At 38.5% G+C, this 19826-nt stretch overlaps 1 protein-coding gene across 2 annotated transcripts in view; it reads left to right on the top strand.

Annotated features, from left to right (window-relative positions):
• MRPL13 (mitochondrial ribosomal protein L13) overlaps positions 1 to 19826 on the top strand; it is a 37940-nt gene that overhangs the window by 3560 nt on the left and 14554 nt on the right. For both annotated transcript variants that reach the window (XM_020872103.2, XM_020872101.2), the window contains exons 2-5: positions 560 to 683; positions 4609 to 4702; positions 9242 to 9302; positions 15495 to 15581. In XM_020872103.2, the coding sequence (XP_020727762.1) occupies positions 560 to 683; positions 4609 to 4702; positions 9242 to 9302; positions 15495 to 15581 (366 nt within the window). The remainder of the gene's footprint in view (positions 1 to 559; positions 684 to 4608; positions 4703 to 9241; positions 9303 to 15494; positions 15582 to 19826) is intronic.

The following is a 19826-nucleotide window of genomic DNA, read 5'->3' as shown; positions in this document are numbered from 1 at the left end:
AAGATCTTGATCAGATCCTTTGTCTATGGATATACACAAGCTGCCAAACAATGTTGGAAAAAATGTCAGACACAACAGCGATGAACACTTTCTCAAACTTTCCTTCACTCGGGTTAAACTCCTGAATAGTCATCAGTTTCTAACTGGCCACTCTCTGTCAGTGTAACGCATCTTCTGATCTCCAGGTATTTTTGAAGACTTTCAGAAACAACTTCTGCTTTCATTAAGAGCTTCTCAATATCCCTCCAGCCTATTGTACATGGTACGAAAAATACAAAATGTAAAAGGAAATAATATCTTTGGAATGTTTTTAATAAAGCATAATCCATACTGCTAATAGAAAAGCAGGCAGGAGGAATAACTGCATTAATCTCTACAGAATAATGAGGAAAGATCCCCTTTTCCAGAAATAGAAAATGAAAAAAGTTATCTAACGATGGGATCTTTTTCATAGTAATTATTGACGTTAACTGTGGATTGTGTGCAATGGTATATAGTAACAAACTCAGGTGTTCCCGTTTAATGAGAATTTTCCTTGTTTCCTCTTCTGTCTCTTAAGCAATGGGCCACTTTTGCCCGAGTTTGGTATCTCTTAGATGGGAAAATGCAGCCCCCTGGCAAGCTTGCTGCCCTGGCATCGGTTAGACTTCAAGGATTGCATAAGCCTGTGTACCATCAACTGAGTGAGTATCATTTTAGACCTGTCGGTAAATGCAGTTTTCATGTGAGGATAGAATTTTGAAGATGTTGACTGAACTGCTGCAAGGATCTGTTTGTTTTTTTCCCTTGAAGATCCCTTATTCCATCTTTGCCGAACTCCTGTTGGGGCACTAAAATGAATTTTGCTTCTTCATAGCAAAACTACATAGACCACTTCATCTGAAACATCCCCATTTTATGCCATTGTCCCAGCAAAATTATCAGTAGCTCTTCCTTTCACTCTCAGAAACGTCCTGACTTGGACTTGGAACGCTCAGTCCTCGGCATGTCTCTTCACGTGGCAACGTGCGTTTCAATAGAGAGCTTCTGAAAATACACAGATAAGCTTGCCCTCTCTTGGAAAGACTCTTTCCTTCAGAGAGATACATAGAGCTAGCTAGGTATGGAAAGTTATTTTTCACTATTTTTAGTTAATAGATTTGCTTTTCCATATCCTTTTTTCAAAACATATCCTTTTCCATATCCTTTTTCAGTTGCTTTTGTACTGAAAGCCTTCCACTTAGCCCAGGAAGTTTTGATTGACTTCACCTTCCTAGGCACTCCCTGTCTACCCTGCAAGGCCCGAGTGTCAGTTCTTACCCTTCATCTTGCTTGGCCTGTCAACAATGCTTTTTGCAACTGGTCAGAGTTTTAACTTTGTTTTGAAATATGAAATATACAAAGATATGTATAGATGGATAGGGATGTATTCATCTATCCGTACATAAATATAATATTTTTAAGAAAATTAATAATAGTAATGATGAAATAAATATCCATTCACTCAGCACTTGGGTGGTTTACCTCCTTTTTTGTTTCTTACACACAACATTGCTAGCAGTATTCCTGTACCATTTTTCCAGGACACATGTGGAAGAGTTTCTCTGAGGTCTGTCTCTAGAACAGGAATTACTGGGTTCAGAGATACACAGGAACCTAGTCAGTCTTTATATGCAGATGTTTTCATTATTCCTCATCTGAGTAACATTCTACTTTGGTAGCTGGGAAGTGCTCTGTGGTTTTAATTTGCATTTTCCTAATTGCACATGGAGTTCAGTATCTTTTCATTTATATATTGGCCTTTTTGTCATTTCCCATTCTGTGAAATGTCTGCATTTCTTCCCTTTTTTCCACTGGTTTGTTAGTCTTTTACTTTTTTTCTAACTTGTTGTATAAAAAGTTTCACAATTTCAGAAAAGGTCAAAATAGTACAGTGAGTTTCTCTATATCCACCTAGGTTACACAGTATTTTACCATGTTGTTTTTACTCAATCATTTGAAAGTAAATGACTGATAATCAGTATATCTCCCCCTAAATACTTCAGTGTATGTCTCCTAAGAATAAAGATATCCTCCAATGTAACCTAAATGTCGTCATCACACATAAATACTAACTTTTATAGCCCTTCCTGTACATATGGCCATCATTTGTAATATTGTTTTTCTGGGAAACTGTATGTCAGTTTTTAAGCAAACATGTTTATAATGTTTATAAGCACATAAAACATACATAATAAATGCTAGTTAAACCAATAAATGTTAGAAAAACACTTAAAACAACATATTTGTAAGTTGAAAACTGCTTGCAATTTAAGTTTTTTGTTTTTTCTTTGCAGTGTAAGTTCTGATTTTAGTGACATCTTAGGGACATGAAAAGTCCAAACTTCTGTCGATAAAAGTCAAATATTAAATACAGTGAAACAAAAATACAATTTAGTCTTTAAAAAGTAAATTTCTAATTTCCTGGAAAAGCTATCCTCCATTCCTAGGAAAGGACGGCCTGCCAGAAAGTCTCGTCTATTCTGGCAGAATGTTTATTCTGCAGTACGTGAGGAGTGCCTTTGCGGTGATGGCTTACATGTAAGGAAGCAGAGCTTTAAATCAGTGGATGGATAGTGCTGTATTTGAAAAAGAATTATATGGCTACTGCTGATTCCATCTTCTCCCAAGTTTTGTGGAAGGAGCACGTTCTTCTAATTCCATGGCATTTCCATCTTGGCCCAAACCACAGTTGCACAAGAAAAAAAATAACCATATAAATGGAAAGTTGGCTTGCCACAGCATCTCACCAAGCCCAGTGGGCCTCTGTATGTTCAGATATGTGAGTATACAATCTTTGAACCACTTTACACGCACTGCCTTCTAATTAGAGCTCCCCTCCTAAGCTGGGGACGCGGGAGCTTTCCCAACATGTTTATTTCTCAATGATGAATGAAAAGGAAGGGCCCTTGGTGATTTCTGGATTATGACTTACTCTTCATGAGAACGCCTTTCTTTTCATTGTCCACAAGTTAATCAGTTGAGGAAGACTATATGAGCATTTAAAAGAAGCAGAGGGAAACCTTTGTTCAGCATTATCTGAAGTTATCAGATCATCTTAAAATATTTCTGGTGCATGTGGAATGAAATCAAATAAAAGTTTCACACAGTTCTTAAAAGTTATATTGTGAATGTTAGCAATTCAAACACAATTCAAACAGTTCAACTAATCTGTCTCTAGTATTCTGTTTTGCATTATTTATTTAAATCTTCTAAGAATTTGTTAGGGGAAAAAAGTTTAAAATGCTCTTCTTAAAGTTACCCAGCTAAAGTATTTTTCTTACTATTCAGTTGAGTCAGTCTATTTCAAGTGTTAACAATGTCATTTAAATTTCACAGTGTTAATCACACATTTGTTCTTCAGCTCACTCCTAGAACATCGTCATACAGAGCACTGAAGGTATTTGCTCACGGTTATATCTAGAATACTTACCTTTTTTAGAAGTGAATATTTACGTACAAGCAATAAACTGGGACAACACCCCTTGTTCCTATCACAATGTCTTTATACTCAGTGGATTTTGTGGTAACTTCCATGATCATCTGTCACATTAGCCATGCAGAATTTCTGGGATACTAAAAGAAGAAAAAAAAGTTGAAGTAGGCATTTGGATATTTGTGCATCAAGGCTGGAAACAAGCATAAATGCCAAAGCCAAACTTCTGTTATTTATCGCTAAATTGGAACGACTGGTTTTCAGACATTTCTCAAATCAGATCCTGTAAGAAAATGAGCACATAAAAGCCCTGCTCTACGTCATGAAGGAGGGACAAGACTGGGTCCATGATGAGACCTTAGATTTCCTGACAGAAATCTCTGAGTTTTCCCCTTGATTGAATTAGTTCGAATTTTATTTGGCCACTTAACTTAGCCCATTATTATAAAAAGAAATCAAATAAGGTTAGAAATCTAAGGTGATAAATTTTTGTAAATAAACTCAATTCCTATTTCTGAAAGCTGTTTACCAAACTTTATTTTTTTTTTTCCAGTTTGAAAGATATTTAACTAGTTAAATGTGACTGGAAAAACCTTGGGTTAGTAGTTAAGCATGAGAGCATGATACTCTGTTCTCTGGATTTGAAGTGAGTAACAATTGTGATGTTTTACATTTGTTTCCAATTTACCTATTGGTAAAACCTACCTTTTTTCATCTTTATGCATATTGTTTTCATTTTCTCTTTTATTTTTAAGGGGAAATTTTATTAGATAGTTAAAAGTGGTGAAGTGTAATTGTTATTAAAGTGTAATTATTACATTTTAACGAAGTGTAATCATTAAAGGTCAAAGACAATAAGAGTAACAGTAGTTTGCCTTTCAAAGGCCTATTGTTATTGGCTTCTTTCCCGAATTCTCTTTTACTTTCCAGTGTTGAGAGTTTCCGAATGTCTAGCCAACTCCTCTATACTTAGATGTTATATAAAAGAAAAACATCAGTCTGTTCAAGGATTTTGATGTTGCACTGACATGCTTTATATTCACTGATGTGTTCTTTGGACTCTGGAAAGCTTTGTAAATAACCAAGCACACTTTTTCTTAAAGTCAGGATTTTTCAACCAAAATCCTTTTTTCCTTTCTTTCTTTTAAACCCAGGTGACTGTGGGGATCATGTTGTCATCATGAACACAAGGCACATTGCATTTTCTGGAAACAAATGGGAGCAAAAAGTATACTCCTCACATACTGGGTAAGATAATGCTTTTGTCAGGGAAGGTAGGCAGTGGAAATGTGTTACTTTAATATTATTGATTATATTTCAAAGAAATTTAAGGAGCTTCCCTGGTGGTCCAGTGGTTAAGACTGCGCTTCCACTGCAGGGGCACAGGTTCAATATGCAGTTGGGGAACTAAGATCTCGCGTGGCACAACCAAAAAATAAAAATAAATAATATTGAAAGAAGAAGAAACTTAAGGAAGCACTGATTTTGTTCGTGATGCATGTGTGATTTACTCAATTAGAAAACCACAAAACTGTACCGGATCCTTGTAATTGCCCGAGGCTATTGGTTTTTCCTGAGAGTATTTGTCATGGTAACCTCGCTGATCTAGATTTCTCTCATTCTTTAGTCAGTCTTCTCATTTCTTTCTGCTTCCTCTGATTCCTCTTACTGCTGTTTCTGGAAGTGTCTTGAACGTCTAAAAGTGCATGAGAGGTTGAAAGAACGGTGAGGAGAATCCCCAGTTGGAAAGACACCTTTATACCTTCCCACAGCATCCCTGTCAGATTACAGGTCTGCCTGTCTTTGAACAGTAGCAGTCTCCTAGCTCCTGAGGCAGCCCATTCATTCTGCCTTTGACGTGGTCTAAGTTTTGGAAAGATCTCAGTGCTGTTAAGTCATCATCTGTCTTTCTTCAGCTTTCCTAACAGCCTTTGTTGCTGCTGTCAGTCGCTCAGTCGTGTCCAGCTCTTTGCAACCCCATGGACTGCAGCACGCCAGGCCTCCCCATCCTTCACTGTCTCCCGGAGCTTGCTCAAACTCAAGCCCACTGAGTTGGTGATGCCATCCAGCTATCTCGTTCTCTGTCCTCCTCTTTTGGACGGTGTAAAATTGTATCTTCCACATGACCTCCTTCAAGTAATTGTGAGACCGTGATCAGCACGTCCTCACTGATCTGTCTTTCCTCTAGACCAAACACCTGTAGTTCGTGTGAAGTTCTTTATGTGACTTCCTTCAAATATGTCCGTTATATCCTGCTCACTGTTCTCTGGGTGCTGTCATTACTTGTCAACATCTTAACTAAGTAACACTCCCCTGGCTGTGTCCTGATGGTTTTCTGGTGTAATGTGACTCCTCCATCTTCCAGTTATTCCGTCTTCTGTCGCAGTCGAGTGCTTCTTCAGGGCTGTATCACTGTGTGCTACACTGAGGTTACTCTCAGCTAAAACACTTGAGGTCTTTTTCAGCCTTGTATCCTCCTGCCTGTGTGTTTCAGTTGCATTTTAATCTAGCTGTAGTACCCTAAGTTTACTCCATATTAAATTTTATCTCCAGCCTTTGAAGATCTTTTGAGATCTGGATTATTTCAGGTAATGTGTTAGTTAAGCCCTCAGTTTCAGGTCATGTACAAATTTTATTAAGCATAATTTCTTCAATATCATGCAAGATACAGTTAGAAATATTGACCTATCATTCTTGATCAAAATTATTTTTATTTCCAAGTGCACCTTCATCTTAGACAAGTCAGCTTTGAGGTTCCCATCTGTTTCTTTTCGTCTTTTGACCAAGTAGGTCTTCAGTTCAGTTCAGTCGCTCAGTCGTGTCCGACTCTGACCCCATGAATCGCAGCATGCCAGGCCTCCCTGTCCACTCCCGGAACTTACTCAAACTCATGTCCATTGAGTCGGTGGTGCCATCCAGCCATCTCATCATCTGTCGTCCCCTTCTTCTGCCCCCATTCCCTCCCAGCATCAGGGTCTTTTCCAATGAGTTAGCTCTCTGCATGAGGTGGCCAAGGTACTGGAGTTTCAGCTTCAGCATCAGTCCTTCCAATGAACACCCAGGACTGATCTCCTTTAGGATGGACTGGTTGGATCTCCTTGCAGTCCAAGGGACTCTCGAGAGTCTTCTCCAACACCACAGTTCAGAAGCATCAATTCTTCTGTACTCAGCTTTCTTTAGAGTCCGTCTCTCACATCAATAGGTGACCACTGGAAAAACCATAGCCTTGACCAGACGGACCTTTGTTGACAAAGTAATGTCTCTGCTTTTTAATATGCTGTCTAGGTTGGTCATAACTTTCCTTCCAAGGAGTAAGCGTCTTTTAATTTCATGGCTACAGTCACCATCTGCAGTGATTTTGGAGCCCAAAGTCAGCCACTGTTTCCACTGTTTCCCCATCTATTTGCCCTGAAGTGATGGGAGCGGATGCCGTGATCTCAGTTTTCTGAATGTTGAGCTTTAAGCCAGCTGTCTCGCTCTCCTCCTCCACTTTGATCAGGAGGCTCTTAGCTCCCCCTCACTCTGCGTGAGGGCGGTGCCGTCTGCGCGTCCGAGGCTGTGACGTTCCGAGATCCTGGAGAATCACTGCTTGTTAGTGGCCTTTGTCCTTTCCTATACTTACACGCTTTCATGAAATCTTTATTGAACAAAAATTAATTCACATTCATTTTTAGTCATTTTTACTTTTGGCAAAGTAAAATATATGTAAAACAAGTTTTATAAAATTTAGAGGCAATTGGGAAAGAAATATGAAAATGCAAGATAACCTTGTGATAAAAGCAAAAAGTATTTTCTTCCCAGAGAGGAAGAATAGAGGACAATTATTTCTTGTTCTGAGGGTGAAGCTCCATGAAACAAATGAAAGAGTATCATTTGGAAAATTATCCATTTTTCTCAGCGTACTTCTAAATTTGCTTTCTTAAATTTTATTCCTAAAACATGGTTCTCTAAATCCTCTTCAAAATGTTTTTAAGTGTTGAAAGAAACCTATAAAAGGAATCATATTTAGATAATTTTAAATTTCCTTTGCAGAGTCCACTGTCTTTACATTTTCTTTTTCCCTTCCTTGAAAATCATCTAGGCTTTTATTCATCCATTCAGTGTAATAATAAAGTCTTACATCTGTATGTTGCTTTTGTTTTAAATTTCTTAAGCACTGTCACAAACACTTTCTTACTCGACTCTCATAAAATCTTGAGAGGTAGATGGGGCAGATACTAGCATTTTTCTTATGTGAGCAAACCCATAAATAAAGAGATGAAATGAGTTTCCTCATATTATACTGGTTGCTGCTGGCAAAATCTTGATTCCAGACCTGGGTGTGGGGTATTCGGGTTACTAAGATCAATAACTATCCCAAATATTTTTTTTAATCTCCATTTTATTTATGATTTTGATCTGAACACAGTGAAATATTTTGTTACTTAGAAGCAGCATATGACTTTCTGGTAATAGGAAATAGGAGCACGACCTGTTTAGAGTATTAACGTGCCTTCAGAACCGAGTAGTCTACCACTGTTTTCCCCAGACCTGACCCCTAGCTTACTCACTGCCTAATTTTTTCAGGGAATGTGAAACACATTTTGGCAGTTTGTTTTGTTTTTCTTTCATTCAAGCAGAAATAAGCAACTGTGAATGTTTGAATGAATGATCAATGAACTTAAATTCCAATAGAAGTGTAGTTAGCCAGGGACTTCCGTGGTGATGCAGTGTATAAGAATCCGCCTGCCAGTGCAAGGGACACAGGCTTCATCCTTGATCTGGGGAAATTCCACACGCCTGGGATCAGCTGCTGAGCCCGCACTGTGGAGCCTGCTGCGGCACTGAAGCCCACACACCTGGAGCCAGCGCTCCGCAGCAAGAGAAGCCAGTGCCCTGAGGAGCCCACGTGCCAGAGCGGCGCGTAGTCGCCGTTTGCCGCAGCTGGACAACGCCCACATAGAGCAGTGAGGACAGTGGGCAGCCTTCCCTTCTCCAGGGCATCTTCCCAACCCAGGGGTCGAAGCTGGGTCTCCTGCATTACGCTTCCCACCAGGGAAGCCCAGTGAAGACCTAGCACAGCCAATAAATAATTAGTTAATTTGAAAAATGGTTAGCCAAGAAGTTTCTTATATGTGGAACTTCTTATGAAATTCAGTTCAGTCGCTCAGTTGTGTCTGACTCTGTGCAGTCCAATGGCTGCAGCATGCCAGGCTTCCCTGTCCATCACCAACTCCCAGAGTTGCTCAAACTCATGTCCATTGAGTCAGTGATGCCATCCAACCACCTCATCCTCTGTGGTCTCCTTCTCCTCCCACATTTAATCTTTCCCAGCATCAGGGTCTTTTCCAGTGAGTCATTTCTTCGCATCAGTTGGCCAAAGTATTGGAGTTTCAGCTTCAGCATCAATCCTTCCAATGAATATTCAGGACTGATTTCCTTTAGGATTGACTGGATTTATAAAATAATGATTGCTAAATGTGACCACTTAATAGCATTTCATATAGCATAGTTACTGCTTAATTTTTAAGACATGATGAGTAGCATAGTTTCCAGAAGCAAGTATGTGTGTTAGTTGCTCAGTTGTGTCTGACTCTGTGACCCCGTGGACTGTAGCTCACCAGGCTCCTCTGTCCATGGGATCCTCCAGGCAAGAATACTGGAGTGGGTTTCCATTTCCTCCTCCGGGAGAAACAAATGTAATTTCATAATAAAAAAAGTTTTCCTATTATAAGAGAATGTTCATTTCAAAGATACTGTCCCATCGCCTACTCCCAGTTTTAATGTCTCTGTTTCTTTTAAAAATAGCTACCCAGGTGGGTTTAAACAAGTAACAGCTGCTCAGCTTCACCGGAAGGATCCAGTCGCGGTGAGTGTGTTGTATTTTTTATCACTATTTATCACTTGTGGAGAGACTGGGTTTCAGTCTTCCTTCTCTTCTAACATAGCTAGCATTCAGGGTTGTGAGTTCTTCACTATAATTACATCATACAAGTTTTGATAGGTATCAATGATATTTCATCATCATTCTGTATCTTTTCTAATTACTATTTAATATACTTTGCATTTAGTTATAGAAGTTTGATGCTTTTCTTTTTAATTTCTTGACATCTGCATGATCACCTAGAATATATGATTGCTGAAAATGTTTTGGGGAGACAGATGTATGTATGTATATATGTTTATATTGTAATTATATCAAACATGCTAAGTTTGTTGTTCCAGTCTTATACTCTCACTATTTTTGTTATTCACTTTATTGATTATCTTAAAGAGTTATGTTAAAATCTCAATTATGGATTTATTAATTTTTCCTTGTAGTTCTGTCAGTTTTTTCCCTTGTATGTTTTGAAGATTTAGGGTTAAATAAATTTAAGTTTGGAATTGTAATCTTCCTGAAGAATTGACCGGGTGTGTACTGAATTTATCTCCAATAGTGCTTTTTAACTTGTGTATTCTTTTTATATATTGATATCGCCAAATCAACCTTTTTTTAAATTTTGACGCCTCATATACCATTTTGCAGCTTATCTTTAAACTGAGCTAGATTTTATTTTTTTAAGTGGAGGAGAATTGCTTTACAATACTGTGTTGGCCTCTGCCACACGTCATCGTGAGTCAGTCATAACTGTATGTGTTTCTCCTTGAGCCCCCCTCCCGCCCGCACCCTGCCCCCTCGGGCATCGCGGAGCCCTGAGCCAGGCTCCCCGCGTGACAGCAGCTTCCCGCCAGCTGCCTGTCTCACACACACCTGCCAGTGCAGGAGACGCAGGTTTGGCCCCTGGGGGGGGAAGAGCCCCTGGAGAAGGAAATGGCCACCCGCTCCAGTACTCTTGCCTGAGAAATCCCATGGACAGGGGAGCCTGGTGGGCTGCCGTTCGTGGGGTCACAGAGTCGAACCTGACTCAGCCCCGGAGCAGCGGGGTGTATGTTGGCGCTCCTTCCTCCGTCCGCCCCTCTCTGCTTCCCCCGCTGTGTCCACACCCTGACCTAGGTATTATTTTCTTTCTCCTCCCCTTCTTGCTTTCTTTTGGATTGATTGAGTTCATTTGTTAGAAGTCTAAATAGGATTAATCAGTAGTTTCCCTTTCCTCAAAGTGAAGCCAAGGCCTCTAGAAGATTTTAATACCCGTTCTCCCTCTCAGTCTGTATGTTTTCTCTGTTCCAGATTGTTCAAAACCCTTCCAGTTGGACATTCTTGTTCCCAGTTTTTAATACTGTTACTGGTTTTTTCACGATCTTCTTTGCGTGCAGTCTTCTAACTCAGAGCGGTGCCCCCTGGAAGTACTGCTCACTGACATGCCCGTCATAACCGTCTCTGAATGGCGAACTCCCCTTTTCTGTTTGTAACTTTATTTTTACCTGAAAAAATACTTTTGTGTATCTACACAATTCTAGGATAACTTTTTTTTTAGTTTTCTTATTTATTTTGCTTGAGGATTGGTTTCTTCTCTTCTGAAACTTTGTCAGCTCTTACATCTTTTCCTACTGGTCCCCTCTGTTCCCCATCCGCCCTCTCCCTTTGGAAGCTGACTGCACGCAGCAGGCTGCCTCGTTTCATCGCGCACAGCTCTGTGCCTCTCTTTCATGTGGTGTGTCTTCCTCGTAGTTTATGTCTCCCTGTCTCTCTGCTGGATTGTCAGGAATCTCCTTAATCTGTGTTCTTCTTCTCTGATTATCTTTTCACCAAGGTCTAATCTGATTAGCTCTTTTATTGAGATTCTTATTTCAGTTGTATTTTTTTCCTTTTCTGGAAGCTTTTACTGTTTGTTTCTTTCTCAGTTTGCAAGTCAGTTTTGATAGTCTTCTGTTTCTTTGTCATACCTTGGTTCTGTCTTACATTTCTTTAAGCATATTAAACATAATTCTTAGCATTTATATCTGACTGATATTTATGGGTCCTTGTGGGTCTGCAATTTATTGTTTCTGCTCAGGGTGCTAGGAAAGTACATGTACCTTGGAACTTCATCTCTGAGAGTTCTTGAGACCTATGTTAAAAATTAATTTCTTCGGAAAAGATGTACTTAGCTTTTGGCTGGTGCCTGGGGATGTACGTGCATACACACACATCCCAACATAAGATCCCTTTAAGCTATACTTTCAGCTTCTGGAATTTGATCCCCATAAAATGGGTGAATTTGGGGCCTGAAAACCTTACAAGATCAAGTTCATAGTTAGCAGTTACCTATCAAGAAAGACTTATGTTTCCCTTTCCACACTCAGCACCCTGAATACTGCCTTTCTGCTGGGCCCCAGGGGATCCAGGGGTGTGGGGGCATCTTGATCCTGCCTGCAGACCTCATGTTCGCAGCCCTCTTCCCAAGCCCCTTGCCGAGCCGACACCCCAGAGCAGATGCCAGCCCAGGACGCGCTTTTTCTTGTTCTTCCTATTTTTGTCCTCTAGTCAGTTCCGTCCTTTAGAAATATTTTAAAAAACCTTATTACTGACTTCATTAGTCTTTATTATGTGTCACTAGAGTTCTGTACTGAAAGATGTTCCAAATCCAAATGCTCATTCTCAGTATTAATTTTAAAAGCAAAGTCTCCTGTTGCCCTTTCACAGTTTTATTTTTTTCTTCCTTAACTCTTGATAACCCAGTCTTTGAATTGTTCTCTTGGATTTGGTAGTGTTTTCCCCATTCAAAGGTGTTTTAGCTTTTTATTTAAATGAGCAAACCATTAAGTTTTGAAGATACTCCTTTTTATTTTCCTAAAATGATGAATAAAAATAAACGTCTGTTGTCAGAATGCAACCATTTGTTTGGTGTTCAGTTCAGTCGCTCAGTCGTGTCCGACTCTGCAACCCCATAGACTGCAGCATGCCAGGCTTCCCTGTCCATCACCTACTCCTGGAGTTTACCCAAACTGATGTCCATTGAGTTGGTAATGCCATCCAACCACCTCATCCTCTGTCGTCCCCTTCTCCTCCTGCCTTCAATCTTTCCCAGCATCAGGGTCTTTTCCAATGAGTCACTTCTTCGCATGAGGTGGCCAAAGCATTGGAGTTTCAGTTTCAGCATCAGTCAGTCCTTCCAATGAATATTCAGGACTGATTTCCTTTAGGATTGACTGGTTTGATCTCATTGCGGTACAAGTATTGTCTGAAATTTTCTTGGTTAAAGGTAGGGGAAGAGCTATGTTTATTACTGACATAACATTTAGAAGTTCCATACTTTACTATGTATTTTTACTTCTTTATCATTCAAATCTGTTTTATAAAAATATGCTCAAGAATTGTGTTTTAATTCTTAGATTATCACGGATCAAATATAGTATCCTATCTTGACTTAATATGGATTGCATATGATACTAGTAAAAAGTTGTTAGGGCCGCTGCTAATATATGCCATAACTTTTACGACAAATTATAGTTTTAATACTTTATATTTTTAAATGTCTTTAAAACTATTTTCTAGTTTGTTCAGGTATGCTAAATATACACTAGGAGGCAGTACAATCCAACTTTTGATGTTAAGAATTTGGCTTCGGATAGCATTTGTAGAAATTATTTCAAACTATTTTTTATGAACAGAGATTGAAGTGCATTATGAAATATTTGATGATGGCTTTAAGTCTTAATTTTGACTGTGTTTTTTTTTTAAAAAAATGGTTTCTTAAGAGGTCAGTTATTTTACCACCAATTCAAACACTCAGTGTTTTTTGGGAACAATAAAGTACATTGGTTATACATTTGATAGTAGGTTTTAAAATACTTTCCAATATCTTTTTGTAATTACATAGCAGATCTTTAATTCTAAACTCAAATAAGTGTATTGATTCAGCCCTTTCTTAGTACCCTTTCTTCGTCTGTCATACATTTTAGTTTCCTTAAGAGTTTCTGTGTTCTTGTATTTTTCTTCTAATATGGTTCCTTTCTCATATTCATTCCCTCTCCTATAGTTTATAAAGATATTTTTTGTGAAACAAGTATCATATACCCTGGGTTCAGATTCGATTAGGAAGGTCTTTAATGTTTGTTAGCCCTAGCCCATTCTGTCTTTCTCATTTTCTGGGTTCCTCAGAGTTCACGCTTCAGTCTGTATAGCTGGAATTACTCGATTGCATGTTCAGGTGATGTCACATTTTTTTGGGTGTGTTTGTATGTCTGTCATCTTTTTCTCTCACCTGGCAGTTTGTAACCTTTTCATACTTTCCAGCTTTCTCTAATTTGATTGTTATGTTTGCATTTTTTAAATAAGGTGTATTTTAAAAATACCAACTTGTTAATTCAAGTAAATAAAACTAATTTTTTTTAACATGGAAGCCAAATACCAAGAAACCCTGCTAAGGTAATAAACTGGCTGTTAGAATGTTCAGAAGATACAATGACTTGCTAATCCAGACAGGATGCTAAGTAGTCTTAGCATTGTCACTTTCTACTAAAGACTTCTAACACATTAAAAATTTTAAAGACTGGTATCAGTGCTACCCAACAGAAATTTCTGCTCTGATGAAAACATTCTTTGTCTGCGCTATCAAATATAGTAACCACTAGTCACCTGTGGCAAGTTGACCACTTGAAATGCGGCTTATATAATTCAGGCACTGAATTTCTAATTGCTTTTAATTTTAACAATATAAAATCTCTGGAATGTAAAGCCTTAACAGCACTAACATAGAAAATAGATTGGAAATATATGTGGGCTGGCGTTAGCATTTGTATATGTTGAGGTTTTGTAGTCTGATTTGATGAGAAAATAAAAGGATAAGGAAATCCTCTACAGTGCAGTCCTATTGTAACATGTACTGTGGGTTGAGTTTAATACATACCAAATTATATCCTTGAAAGATGAGTGCAGATGAAAAAATCATTGACTCTCCAGATGTCTGTCAGTAGTTTCATGAAGCTCATATGGGCTATCTATACTCACTACTTGCCAGGAGGCCCACGGGAAATCAGAGCACAAGGTGAGACTGTGTGACTTTCTGTTGACAAAATATACACAGAACCACACTCAGGACAACAGTGAGGATAACCTTGGACTTCCCTGGTGGTCTAGAGTTTACGAATCCGCCTGCCAACGCAGGGGACTCGGGTTTGATCGCAGGGCTGGGAAGACCCCACGTGCCGGGGGGCAGCTAAGCTCGTGTGCCACACCGCTGAGCCTGCAGGCCCTCGAGCCCATGCTCTGCACCGGGAGAAGCCACGCACCGCAGGCAGAGAGAAGCCCCTCCTTGTCTCAGCTGGAGCGAGCTGGAGTGCAATGAGAGACCCCGCACAGCCAGAGAGAGTTTAGACAGCAGATAAACCGTGAGCGCGACCTTCTCAGGGAGAAGAGCAAATCACAGAAAGCTTGGTCTGCCCCCTTGGGAACGGGTGTGACGGGGTGACGGGGCTTGGTCTTCTTGATAAGTGGCAGAGAGGAACGAGTTGTTAAGTGTGTTTGCATGTGTTATGTGTCTGTCCTGGGAGTGGGCCTACCTGGTTTGAATTCCAGTACCATTTACTAGATACAGGAAATTAAGGTGGGCTCTGTAACCTCACTGAATTTGTTTCCTCGTCTGTGAAATGGAACTTAGTAACATGAACAAGATAACAAGTCTAATGCAGTGACTCCTGCACACGTGCTAAGTTTTCAGTGAATGCTCACTGTTACCGTTGTTCTAGGTTTGTGACTTACAGAGTCAGCCTCATGACGGTATGGTCAGGGCTTAGTTCATTCATTGGCAGTCTCCTGATCACCCACCTGGGGAAATGGGATTAAACCTCCCTAGGATGTGCTATAACCTGTATGTAATAGATTATTTGAGCCACAAGTTCTTGTATAAGCTTAGAGAATTTCTTCTTATTCCATCTAAAATCAACACATACACAGGTTTTCCTAATGTCTTCCTTTTTTTTTCTTTGTCTAAATACAGATAAACAGATTTAAAAGAAGATGGTAATGTACAAAATAATAAAAGGTCTTTTTTATTGCTGCCACATATCTGCTTAGGTCTCAGTTTTGTTCCTTTCATATTCATATTGAGTCTTAGCCCACTGCTTTTCATCACTGTCTTTTACTGTGTTTATATTCCCATCACATGTTTCTTACTGAGTGCTCCGTGTATCTGTTTTTCAGATTGTAAAACTAGCTATTTATGGCATGCTGCCAAAAAACCTTCACAGAAGAACTCTGATGCAGAGATTGCATCTTTTCCCAGATGAAGTAAGTAACCAAAGACCCTTTTTAAATTTTTAACTCAGTATTTTCTCATTTTAAAATAATTGTTGTATTTGTTTTCAGTAATTTTATGTCGACTTTTAAAATATTTTTTTGCATTTTATAGTGAATACACTACAAAAACAATTGCTTCTATTTTAGATTATAAAGTGAACCATCATTGAACTAAAAATCAAAAGTCTGTAAGTTCCATATTTTCATTTTAATAGCTACTTTCTTTGGAACAATGAACTATAATTAGAGTCCCTGTTTAATTGAGGATACTCATAGGTAATTTCATGAACTACAAAAAAGTATGAATTCACTTTACTTTTTTGTGACCTGTATAGCTTCTGTGAATCATAGATTAATAGCTTGACTTTGATTGCCAATTATTTCCCATGCTATAACTTCAAAATACTTATTCCTACTCAGAACTTGTTCAGCTTAAAAGTACTTGAAAATAAAAAGACAGTTTTATTCATAACTATTATACTGGTATGAGTACTTAGCTCTTCTCTCTAGTATAATATAAACACTAGAAGTTCTATATAAAATAGTTGAGTCCAGGTTCTGGAATCAGACTGCCTGGGTTTGAATACATGTCCTACCATTTACTGACTTCGTGGCCATTATTACCTCTGTTTTCTCATCCGGTAAATGGGTGTAGTAATTGTACCTTCATCATAAGATTGCTGTAAGAATTAGGTGAAATAACATTTTTTAGGTATTTAGACCAGGCCCTGGAACAGTAAGTCCTAGTTGGTATCAATAGTACGGGTTATAATTGTCCTTATAGTTCCTAGTAAAAGAATAATATAGAATTTATTCCAAAATATCAAGTTCTATCAACTGTTCAAGGTACTTGCATGTTCTATTGTTAGCTTAAATAATGCATAAGTAAATTATTCAGACTTTTACTGAAGTGGCTAATTTATTAGCTTTGCTTTGTATGAATGAGTAGGATAGTTTCCCCCTGTTCACTTTACCTCTGAGGTAACAAGCATGGCAGTAGTATCATCATATAAGGATGAATGACCTTGGGCATGAAATTAAAAGAATTTTTAAACTGTTTCTGATTGTACTTCCACATGTTTTTAGAAACCATGATTTCTAAAACGGACAAAGAAAATACTAATGTCATTTTTCCCAGTTATCAAGTTATAGGTTTCGGTATAAATTACTTAAATTATTTCAGTCTATAAAATAAATGAGCCCATTTCCCCTATAAAATAAATGAGCCCATTTCCCGAAAAATGGATTGCTAAATTTTCAAAAACTTGACAACACATTTTATTGTCACAGCCACAAGGAAACAGGCACTCAGACACTGCGGGTAGCAGTGCAAAGTGGTGCAACCCACAAGGAATGCAGGGAACCAGGTGACAGCTAACAAAGACACGCATAAGGAGGTTCTTGCTTGGTCTAGCAGTCGCATGGACAGCAAGTTACCCTGAAGATGCACACACACAAGATTATTGTTTCCATACTATCCATAATAGTAATGGAAATAAATGCTTATATATAGGAAATTGGCTAAATTATGCTATATCTATTCAGTTGAGTACTGTGCAATTATAAAAAAAGGAATGACGAATATCACTGTGACTGGATAAGTAATGCTTTCCAAGATATATTAAGTGAAAAAAAGCAAGATGGAAAAGAATATCGGTAGGATACTACCTTTTATATGTATTTATACATATGTATGTTTACAGACACATATATGAATTATCTTTTTGCATAAAGAAACAGGAAGAATAAACAAGAAAATGAAGTTGGTTACTCACTAGATCAAGAGCACAAACACATGGAAGGGATTGGTAGGAAAGAGAATGAGCTTTTTGGAGAAAAGCCTTTTAGATTATTATAACTTTTTAGATTTTTTTTATCATGTTAAGATTTTATATATTAAAAAAATAAAATGACAGTACTAATAGAAGTCAGCAGAACTGGTTTCCAGACTGTTTTCTAAGTGCTATTCCATATTAAAAGGAATGCGATTCTTAGAGAAGTGGTTGATTCTAGGTCTGGAACAAAAATAGAAGTTTATTTTGGAGCACACACATGCACAAGATTATTATTTCTGCGTTGTTTCTGATAGCAAACTAAGAAGTCAAAGAAAGTGAGACAGAGCTCAGAGGCCGATGGAGAGGTGTCTGCACACAGGGGGCAACCTGAAGCGGCGCCCGCAGGCACACACGGGACTGCGTGAGCCGTGAGATGAGCGGGCGTATGATGGGCTACTTAGAGCAGAAAACAGAAATCTAGGAGCCCACAGTGATAGTCCAAAAATTATTTTTAACTTATTATAATTTCCCTTCTCCTTTTTTGAGAAGGAAGAGCTCTTCTTTAGAGAAGAATATCATCTAAAACATGTAGGAAATAATACTGAATTAGAAGAGCCACCATCATTAGTGTATCGTATATCCATTGAGTTAAACATTGTAGAACAGGATATTCACAGAGTTTCAAAACCTGCCACAGAGCACCTAACTTAGGAAGGGAAGAAAGTCTTCTACGTTAAAGCCGTCTGGCCCACCGCCCATAACCAAGACGTTACATCTATCATCAGTATGGGATAAACTGATGCTGTACGCCTCCTGCTTCGAATGAAGCACTGAAGACCCAATAGTGTCCTGCCAGAAACGTTCAACCTGAATCTAATAATGAGGAAACAGTTCTGCAAATCCAAGGGAAAAAGGATATTCTGCAACCCAGTTGGCCTGGCCTCTTCAAAAATTAATTTCCTAAGAGACAGATAAACCAAGGAAACTCTTCCAATCAAAGGAAACTATACTAAAGAATGAATTATGTATATTAACATAATAACATATTAGTTGTAGCATGTGATACTTGACCTTGGATTAGAAAAAGAAAGCTACATAAGACTTTTATTAGACCACTTTGGGAAATTTGAATATATACTCTGTGTGTGTGTGTGTGTGTGTGTGTGTGTGTGTACACACACTATATTAGGTTAAAAGATGTTTCATCAATGATATTTTTCCTGAATATGAATTTGTAATGTGGTTATGTCAGAAACAATTCTTATGTTTAGAAGATATATATGCTGAAATATTTAGGGATGAAATATTGGCAGACCACTCTCAAGTGGTACAGTTAAAAAGAGTGTTTGGGGTATGTGTGTTTATGAATAGACAGAAAGCAATCATGTTGTATTTTAACAATTAGTGAATTTAGGTAAGGGTTAGATGAGTTCACTCATTTTCACAACTTTGCTGTAGATTAGAAATTCTCTTAAAAATTGCATAAACTGGGGCTCCCTTGGCGGCCTGGAGGTTAGGCCTCTGCTTCGAGGGCTCAGCTCCAGAGCACAGAGCCCGGATTCAATCCCTGGTTAGGGAACTGAGATCCTGCTGGCTGCGAGGTGTGGCCAGGAAACAGACACAAAAGCATAAAGAGGAAAACCTGTAAAAAAGTAAATCGTCACCTCCCCTGTGCGTCTCTTTTCTGCTTTTATTCTTTTCCTTATTTCCCTCTTCAGCTAACCACCCCTCTGCGGAAGGCATAATCACAGAAAGAGAAACTCTTCTCACCACCCTCAGTTAGCATGCGACGGCTCCCCCGTGTGCCCGCTGAAGGAGCCCCTTCCTGCCTTTCTGGTTTCATGTCGCTCAGCATCTTCCATCCCTAACTGTGCACTGAGTTTTGTCCATTCTTTGAGTGGATCCCTTTATAGTGGTGAAATTTGGAAAGCTCATTTCAGTCAAAATTCTTTTCAATTCAGCAAACACTTACCAGAAACCCACTAGGTTCTAAATTCTCTATGCTTAATGAGCAGCTGGCAGTGTTAAAATTGTCTTTGCAAATATGATCTAAGGGTTTTTTTTTTTTAATAGTTTTCCAAAGAAGTGTGAAATATTCATACATTTTCATGAATACCAAACTGGCAGATAGACTTCTTTAGTAAGTAAAGATTAAGGAATAATTAACAATATTTAATGTGTCCAGGCATCCTCTGCTCATTCTGATTCTGTGTGCTTACACTTGTGTATTTGAGTATGCTGGGGAAGGAAAGTTAAATGTTATTCGGATGCTTTTCAGTGAAGAAAACTGTGAGTAGTGTTTATTGTGGCTTTATGTGTGTTGATAGTGACCCAGCCTATCCAAACTATAATTTTAAAGTCATTTTCAAGTTTAAAAAAGAAAACTATACTTTTGCCACATTTAGTTTTAGGATCAGCTCACAGCGTAAGAGCTCTGTGAGTCCTTGACACTGTTTTTAAT

Source organism: Odocoileus virginianus, chromosome 15 (assembly GCF_023699985.2).
Source record: "Odocoileus virginianus isolate 20LAN1187 ecotype Illinois chromosome 15, Ovbor_1.2, whole genome shotgun sequence".
In the NCBI taxonomy this organism is placed as follows: Eukaryota; Metazoa; Chordata; class Mammalia; order Artiodactyla; family Cervidae; genus Odocoileus; species Odocoileus virginianus.
The sequence above is the reverse complement of the archived record's forward strand: the minus strand, read 5'-3'. Positions and strand labels throughout refer to the sequence as shown.